The sequence below is a fragment of the Clupea harengus genome, chromosome 15 (assembly GCF_900700415.2).
Source record: "Clupea harengus chromosome 15, Ch_v2.0.2, whole genome shotgun sequence".
Classification (NCBI taxonomy): Eukaryota; Metazoa; Chordata; class Actinopteri; order Clupeiformes; family Clupeidae; genus Clupea; species Clupea harengus.
Genome location: NC_045166.1, coordinates 20528404 through 20538403, shown reverse-complemented (window position 1 = coordinate 20538403; position 10000 = coordinate 20528404). Strand labels below are relative to the sequence as shown.

Genomic DNA, 10000 nt, shown 5'->3' with positions numbered 1-10000 from the left:
AACTCCTCTATAATAAGTACACTAGAGGTGTGAATCTTCACACGTCTCAAGATTTGATTTAGATTACGATTCAAAGGGATACGGTTATAAAAACGATTCTCTATACATCACACTGTCCTTTGTGCTTTTTATTCATAAATACAAGCACTCCATTTTACCTCGATTTTCCCTTTCTAATTTTTTAAAACAGCTGTTTAATGATAAGTGTATTCACATTACATAGGCCAACGAGCTGTGTATTGGAATGACAGTTCGCAAATAGGGCAACATCAAAGAATTGTTATTCCGTGTACGCATTTATAGGATGCTACAGTAGTGAGAAGCCTTTGTGAGACCGGTGAAATGGCATATTAATTTGTTAGTCAAATTATTAATATCAAAAGGAATTCTGACGTGGTGTGATGACAAGCCACGGATCATTTATTTGGTCCAACAGGCATCAGTGCATGTAATAAAGATATTGAGACATATTTAATCATTTCATGATCACAATTTAATAGTTATGATTAATTGATTAAAAACCCAGCACAGTTCAAACAACTGAAGAGTAATCATTGCCGTGGTCTTCACATTATTTAACATATAGCCTATGGGCCTACATAAACATGCATGAAAGCAAGCTGCATAAGACTATAGGGACATTATTTATGGATAATATAGTGGAAAGGTAAGTGAAAAAGGTTAGTAGGGATGGGTAGCCTAATTACTTTGGCGGGGGGAATCCCGTTACTGCTTATGTGGTGGAGAAAAGAACGAGCTGTATATCCGCTTATCAATCGATAAACCAGAAACATCAAGAAACATAGGTAACATTCCATATCCAGAGCGAAATGGGTAAACCAAAATGGTGAACGAACCAAGCAATGACTCAAATTATATTAGAAACTACAAGATGACTTGTTACGGCATCTACCTTGATTCATTTGAAATTAATTGAAAACCAAGACGCAAGTTACATTTCAAGGAAGGAATTGGCAGACCGCCTTCCTCAAGGCAATTTCCATGCAATGCCTACCTTATTGATCAGACACATCTAAAAGAGGTATCGAAGGGGATTAGGTCTGTATGCATGTTATGAAATAACCAATGAATGTGTCCTATTAATCAAAATGGCTTTACGCAGTGCCCTTCTTTGTTGTGCGGAAGAACCCACATTGGGTATATCAAATTAGCCCTACATATTTTGTAGCCTACTGCATTGTGAATGCAACCCATTTAAACAGTAGTTCTCAAACTTTTGCAAACCGGGTCTGCACAAACTGTTCTACTGTATTTGGACACCTTATGACACGACAGATGTCAGTGGGTGTGTCTTTTATTTAGAGGTGCTTAGGGCCTCATTTACTAACAGGATTGCGCCTGTTTCAGGCGTAAAATAGCGGGTAAAAACCTAAAACCGCATTTATCAAAGGTGGCGCACTTTAGATTACCGCTGCTGGGAGGGTATAAGAGAAAGTGGGTGTTCGTCGCAAAGAGATAGGAGGAGATGCGTAAAGTGCGCCTAATTACAGTACCAGTCAAAAGTTTGGACACACCTTTAATTTTTGTGTTAAGTGTTTTCTTTACTTTTATTATTTAAAGACATTTAAACTACGAAAGAACACATATGGAATTATGTATTAAACTAAAAAAGTGTTATCTACCATGTAGAAAATAATAAAAGAGAGAGGTGTGTCCAAAGTTTTGACTGGTACTGTATGTACCCTATTAGTAACGAAACAAGAGGTGTTTCAGCATGACATATCAGCTGCTAAATGAAAACTATGTGCCTGCGAGAAATTTAAAAAATACGAACATCAGAAATGTTTTTTTTTTTTTTTAATGTTTATATTTGATATATCATTTAATATAGGCATATACAAAATTGTCCCACCAGCTAGCTGTTTGGCCACGCTTTACCCAGAATTGCCGGTCATTGAATGGTTTACGTTAAACCGTATTTTCACCCATAGTTCAAGCAAACCAAACGTCCGAAAATTTCAGTTGTCCCTGCCCTGTCCACGCTACAACTGTATCTGCCTAGGGCAGCATTTTTGAAAAGCCTGGTTTTCAGTGTTAGAATGCGCTGTTTTAAAGTAAGGGGTGTCGTGTATTCCTACCAGACTATTTAATGGGATGCTATGGAGCAGTTAACCTGGCTATTAACTATCCTAGCTATCTCTAGCTTAGGGAACCATATTAACAGTTTGCAGTTGCCTGTGTGTGATTAACTCATGTTAATATGTGTGAATATGAACTTGTGAACATAAACTCGTTAATATGAAGCTGCACAGGCACCCTGAGGGTAGCAACCCAGAAACTCAATGTTCGCTGAAAAGTTGAATTTCCCCAAATCAGCTCACCAATAAAAGACAGTCTTGAATTCAAAGTGATCACAACTTTTAATGTGGACGGAAGGGCTAAACGGAGAAATATTTATGAGTTTCTATATTTACCTGGGTCAGTTTGCTGTAACCTCGTGAACCAAAAGCTCTAATTAAAATTTTAGCTCATCATCCATGGTGGAACACGTAGGCTTTTTCTTCCCTATTTTAGCGGAGCGCTAAATAACACTAATGGGCGGTGTTAGGCGCAGATGACGCGACGATGTTCTTCTTTGATAAATAGGATGCAAAATACCGTGCGTTATTTGCGGTTTGAGAAAAGGCGCAGATTAAGCTGCGGTCACAATGTTAGTAAATGAGGCCCTTAGTGTCCAATTGTCGCTTTAATTTGCAGGGTTACATGCGGTCATTATCAAATACCTCCACACAAATTACACACTGTGGACGTGGTTCAGAAAGACCGAACAGGCAAATAATTCTAATCGTATTTGCGTTGTTTTTTTTGGGGGGGGGGGGGGGGAACTGACAAGGCAAGGCAGCTCTGTTCTTGATGGTCCATAGTGTGGTAGCCTATGCTTCCCAAATTGAAAGTGATGATTTTGGTTGATCTGTTATGAGTGTATGTGCTAGTGTTATATATATGATAAGGGCATGAGGCTATTTCTCAGTAGGCTATTCGTAGGATGATAGCATTTTCATCTCTAAGGTGGTAGCACCGCAAATACAACAAACCAGAGCACAAACAACGATCAGCGCAGAAATCAGTAAATAACTTTTTATGTTCACTGCATAATATAATGTACTACGGCCCCCGGATGTGGCAAATCTTGAGGTCGCATCCCTGCAAGAACAAGCTCCACCACATTAAATCGCTGGTTGGAGGACACAAGGGGGTTATGATCTGTATAATCCAGCAGTGGTGCACCTGAAACATATACATCAAAGTGCCTCAAGGCAAGAATAAGTGCCAAAGCTTATTTTTCAACGGTTGAATAGTGCTTTTGGTGGACATCAAATTTCTTTGAAAAATAATACAGAGGATGTTCCACCCCATGAATATCATCCTGCAGCAATACAGCTCCAGCACCCACATCACTAGCATCCACAGCAAACTTAGAGGGCTTGTTTAAAATCTGGAGCTGCAAGCACAGGGGCATTACTAAACAATCAACTTTCAAAAGCATTTTGGCACTTCTCATTTCCTGATAAAAGGATAAAACCTTTGGACTCAGTAAATGTGTTAAAGGAGCAGCAATGGTGGCAAAATTACAGCAAAAGCTCCTACAATAGCCAATCATTCCAAGGAACCTCTTAAGTTCTCTGCATGAAGTAGGAACATCAAAATATAAGCTTTAGCTATTTAGCGTCAATTGGCCTAACAAGACCACAACCAACATACTTCGCCCAAGTATGTGACTGTGGCTTGACCAAACTCACACTTAGAAAGATTTAGTCAGAGCTGCAGCACCAAGTCGCCTGATTATCTCCTCAAGCTGAGCAACATGCTGGGACCAGCTACCACTGTAAATAAACAAGTCGTCCAGATAAGCTTTGCAACCTGTAATGCCCATCAAGACTCGATTAACCAGCCACTGAAAAGTAGCTGGGGCATTCTGCATGCCAAATGCCATTAACGGTAAAAGTCATCTGGGTGAGGGACTATTATGGAAAAAAAAAAGAAAAGAAGGATGGGGAGGTTCATCCCCTCATCCAGATTCTTGTGACATCCTACTATAGAGAAATACCTAAGGCAATTTTAATTCTTCAAACTTGTTTAATGGAATCCAAACAACACTCAACATTATATATAAAGGCTAAACGGGAGAAAGAGCTGGATGAGGAAATCTCTGCTGAGATTTGGTATGAAATGTGGAAATGTCACCAGACCACCACAAAATCTCAAAAGTGGAGAGAGTTTGCCTGGAAGAATCAGGTCTGCTACTTTATCACCCCCCTAATTACAAGTAAACAGCTTTCAACTCTGCAAACATGCTGGAGACAATGTGGTGATATGTCACCAAACCATATTTTCTTTTGGAGCAGCAAGGAAAATATAACCTTTTTGGAGAGAGGTACATGAAGTTGTATGCCAGACCCTGGGATATCCAATTCCCTTTACATGTACAGTCTTATACCTAGGACATTTAGAAGAGTGTGTAGCTACTAGCTAGGGATGACCTATATCTGGTGAAAATTCTTCTTACAGCGAGCAGGAAGACAATCACTCAAATTTGGCTGAACGCAGACATGCCACAATGTAAGCAATGGTGATCTATAATAATAGATGGAATGGAAATGGAAATGGGGATGGAAAAGTTAACATACAAACTGAAATTGTAAGAAGAGTTATTTGCTACAAACTGGGGAAAATGGCTACAAAATGACTGGATAATAAAATAAAATAAAATATAAATACAAATGATATTATATATTAAAGGGCCCATACAATCATAATATGGCCCCTGTAAAGTCTCCTCCTGTTATAGGCCAGGTTCACCCCACCCCCTTGTATTTCTTTTTCTTTCTTTTTTTAAATGTATTTCTTTCTGTTTACTTATCTCCCCATGTATGTTTTTACTATATTCCTGTTACTGTCTGTAAAATATGTTTGTGTGTCTTACTTTCAATAAAGTAAAGATAAAGCAACAAAGATTTTACAAGCCTGTTGTGTTAGTGGCTCTTACCAGTAACCTTTCAGAAGGTCCAATTTGGTAACAAAAACCACTGAGCCAACCTGATCAATACAACCATCTAGACAAGGAAGAGGAAAGGAGTCAGGCATGATTATGGCATTTACCTTTATCCATGCAAAAAACACACAAGCCATCAGACCTGCCCACAAGCTCCAGGAACTAGAGCTAGGCTCAGCAATACCACGTCCAAGAATGTAAGTCACCTCTACACGTAAGAGCCAGCGCTTAACAGGGCTTACTCTGTATGGATGTTGCTGAACAGGAGGTACATCACCCACATCAATGTCCTGATGAAGCACATTGGTGCAGGTTGGTACATCAGTGAAGAGATCTAGATGTTGCTTAAATATCTGAATAATAGCAGATTAGATTAGTGTCCAAATTAGCCAAGATCTTAGAGTTTGGCAACCTAGCCTGAGACATCTCTGCTGAGCTGGACATGCAGGTTCAACAGAACCATCGTCAAAGCATAGAAGAGGGAAAAATCAGCATTGCTCCCGACTTCACCACAGGTAACACATTTGCACTGCAAGTAAGACATGGTTTCGAAAGCTTGACATGACACAAACGGGTTTTGTCTTTACGGTCAGGGGTTTTCACCAGGTATAGTCACACCGACCAACCTGCCGTTCGATCACATATGGTTCACTGTACCAAGCCTGTGAAGCAGAACCAGGCAGTGGCAACAACACAAGAACCTAGCTCTCCTATCATACCAACTCCGCATCTTCACCTGAGCTGCCCCCCAAGTTCTCCTTTGCAAGCTCACAGGCCCAAGTAAGTTTGCAGGTGGAAAACCGCAATAACGAGTAAATGAGAAATCAGAGTAAATTACTTTTTATGTTCATTGCATAACACAAAACCAGTGTTGGGGATCTCAAGGCTCAGCTCAGTAGGAAGAGATGGAAAATGAAAAAAGGCTGTTTGAAGTGTACTGCAATAGCGGTGTGGTAAGGCTAAGGTTACATTTTAAAAACGAAGCGAGAAGATAGGAATAGCCTTTAAAAAGCCTGTTGCTAACACTGTTGAAAGGCTGAAAAACTGATCAAGGTACGAAAGTATTGATATGCAAGTGGTATGTTTCCGATGTCTGAACTGTTTTATGCATTTGCAGACATCTGCTAAAATTCGATGTTGACACTTAAAATAATAACTGTGATTTGTTGGTGTAATCCACACCGCTTGTATTTTGTCAGTGAGAGGTCCGTGACCACATGCCCCACTTAGGAGGTCGTATGCCCCTTACATTTTGTGAGTGAGAGGTCCGTGACCATACACTCCACTTGCGAGGTCAACCCCAGTTTGAGAACCGCTACATTAAAACAAATTCTGCCCTTCTATTAGGCCTAAGATAATCCAGTTACTGTCTTATATAACACAAATGGCACATAACTCTTTTAAGATAAGATATGATGTGATTATACATCACAAGAGAGTATAAAAAGAAAATCATATGTAGGCCTTCTTGTGGTAGTCTACATGTAAAACCTACTGAAAGAACAGTGGATTGTATCTGGCTAATATGACACCACAGTAGGTGGTATCAAGTAGGCTACTAGTATTAAGATAAGCAGCAGAGCTGTATTAAAGCTGTGGTCATTCACTCATGTGATGACCACACAATCACGGTGAAATGCATTTAAAATATGGACAAACGTGTTATCTGTACATTTCTGTAAAACTTTTCATTTATAATTACAATTGCACATCACAGTGAAATGGAGTTATTTAAATCCATTATTCTGGCATGCACAATATTTAAATACGTTGTTTGTTTGTGTTTTTCCTGCATCGATGCAGAATCTTTCATGTTAGCGACACGATGCATTGATACAATAATTCTTTTCCTAATATAAACAGCATATAACATATACTATATGACAACATTACATGGCATGTATGATACCAAGTAACTAACATACAATAACATAACAGGCTCTATTTTGACATGCAATATGATACATATTCAATTCAATTATCTAAATTTGTCTAATGGAAAACATTTGCAACTTCAGAGCTAGGTACTGAAACAAAAAAATATGGTATTACACGTTAGATCAAAATGGTATCCTTTCCATGGCTTATTTACTTGCATTTGCATTATTATACTAGCATTATTCTGGGAACGAACTGTAGACTATTTGGTGCAGACGATGCATCCAGAACCCCGGAAGAACCGAACAGGTGAGTGAAAGCCTGTGTAGTTGGGCATTGGATCAAAGGGAGAGAGTGGACATATAAAGGTATTCATTTGCGTAACACGAGGCTACTGGTGACTGTATGTGTAGATACACTGACAATATGGGATATCCCAGACACAGGGAAAGAACCTGATGCGTAAAACGAACAGCAGTGACCAGTAGACTACATGTGTGGGGAATGCATAAAATACGGCAGGCTGCAAGCTTTGTTTATGTTAATGAATTTAAACACCCGAACCAACCTGAATGCAACCTCTTTCTGCACTCTGATGCGGCCAAGAAAAGAGATCTCTTGTGGGAAAAGCGCTGGTGTGGCGCAGCAGTTCTTCTCCTGCCGTAGTCTAATTAGACTAAAATATGTGAAGAAATGTCATCATTGTGTGTTCGTCTCCTGCTGACTGAGCATTTCATTCAAGTCGAACAAATTAGACTACCTGTTCCCAGACACTCAAGTCTTTCAAGGGGTTTGAGAAACAAACGTTTTATTCTTTTTTTTTTACGAGCCTGCCAGGATATGTGGTAACTTCGAGGATATAATTGCGTTAACTTATAACACAGGTTGCTCCTGCTTCCTGGCTAATGCTGAAATATGTAGGCATAATAATAATAATGTGCCACTCTTCTAATACATTCCACCACTCCCATTGCACACTTTCCACACATATTATAATCTCATTCGACAATATCATAATAGATAACTAGCACGCGTATAATCAGCTGAGGCGCGTGTGTGCACATGCACTTAAAATAACTAAATGGATATGACACACTGTACATGACGAGCGTGCATTTAATCCACTGTATTTGTAGCCACGGGATATCAGGTCCTGCAAGCTTTAGCACAAGGGAAATTCTTAACGCCACAAATTAACCTAATGTAAAAAAAAAAAAAGAAAAGTAAATTAATTTCAATTTTATTCATTTATATAGCGCCATTAACTATTGACATGGTCTCAAGGCGCTTTACAGAGCCCAATGCCTGAGCCCCCTGGAGAAGCACAAGGCGACGACGGCCAGGAAAAAAATCAAACGGAAAAAGCTACATTCCATTTCACTGATCTTCACTTTGTGTTTCATCTCTCCATCTGTGCTTTAGTGAATGAGTGTCATCCTCCTTGTGCAGTTGATTAATTAAAGGAGGTTAAGCCCTCCTTGAGTGATGGAACCGTGCTGAGACGGGTTGGTCCAAACAAGGCTGTCAGAACCAGGGAGACGGGACTAAATTAAGCTACACATCACACGGACCTGCTGGACATGAGCTGTCAGCGTGAACACACACACACACACACACACACACACACACACACACACACACACACACACACACACACACACACACACACACACACACTTAATTACACCATACAACCGTGAAAGACCATGAATACCCACGATGGAGGTGATGTAAAGAGATGGAATTCAGTTAGAGCTCATTACAAACACACACACACACACACACACACACACAGACAGAAAGAGAGAGACAAAATAAATGACAATGAAATAGTAAAAGAGAGATAGTAATATAGTGATGGACAGGTAGAGACTGAAAGGAGAGGCTGAATCGCTCACAGCTATATCATTCTATTATTTCTGTGTGATCTAAATATGCTTGTGTGTGAGAGAGAGAAACATGAGGAGAGAAAGATAGACAAGGAGACAAAGACACAGATTTCAACAGAAAAAAGGGAAAAGGAGTTGTAGAGAGAGGGAGGGAGGGAGGGAGGAAGACACATATGATTCTATATTTTCTATGTTTGCTACATTTCCACGTTCTATGCTTTGGCAACACCGTTTCCCTTTGAATGATCACGCCAGTAAAGTGTACTGCATTGAATAGAGGGAGGGAGAGAGAGAGCGAAAGAGCAAGAGAGATATATATATAGAGAGAGAGAAATACAGTGGCAAGGGGTATAAAGAAAACAACACTTCAGGAAATCACTAGTGGGTGTGGCCTGCATTATGGACATACATTTTTCATGAGGAGGCGGAGCTTGTCAATGTCACGCAGCTGCAGCAGCTCCCGTAGGCTGAGGCTCAGGTCACATGACGTCTCGTACACCAGTGTCTCCAGGGTAACCAGGTCATCACACAGACGCTCCAACCCCGGGATCTCCCGCTCCTTCGCAAGACGCACCAATGACAGCGCACAGTCCACCTGCACAGCCAATCAGAAATGGGCACTGAGACATGTAGCCAATCAAAGACTGGCATTAACATTAGAGTAGCCAATCACAGGCCAGTGTAAATACATGGAAACAAATACAAACATAAAGCATTCAATCAATCAATTATCAGTAATCAAGAATGAACACATGGGTAGCCAATGACAGCACAGAACAAAGATATGGGCAGCCAATCACAGGAAGCCCAGGGAGAAACTGAAAGACATCAAGCATTCAATGAATAATTGTGTATATACTGATGTTGGAACTTCTATGATCACTGAAACTCGGAGAGAACTCAAACTCAACCACTTATCAGAAATGGAACTCCAGTCTCATTTAGAAATAAGACTGCACTAAGCCGTCTGGATCATTTTGGAATAATTCCCCACTCCCGATATGTCCCTGGTACGGGGAAGATCGATCAAAGAACTAATCTAAATAAAGCAAAAGTGAAACCTCGAAGAATGGCTTCTCTTTTATGCCGACGAGCACCACCTTTGCTTATTAATCCTCAACAGAAAAGCCAATATTAACATTATCTTCTGACACATCTGGAGAAGTCCCAGCCCCTCGTATAACACTGATAAATGCTGCAGGTTGGTCTCTGCGGCCTA

General features: G+C 40.1%; 1 protein-coding gene across 1 annotated transcript in view; it reads right to left on the bottom strand.

Annotated features, from left to right (window-relative positions):
• Positions 1–10000, bottom strand: part of nbas (NBAS subunit of NRZ tethering complex) — a 116638-nt gene that overhangs the window by 73212 nt on the left and 33426 nt on the right. Inside the window, exon 24 of the mRNA XM_031581229.2 lies at positions 9191–9376. Within this exon, the coding sequence (XP_031437089.1) occupies positions 9191–9376 (186 nt within the window). The remainder of the gene's footprint in view (positions 1–9190; positions 9377–10000) is intronic.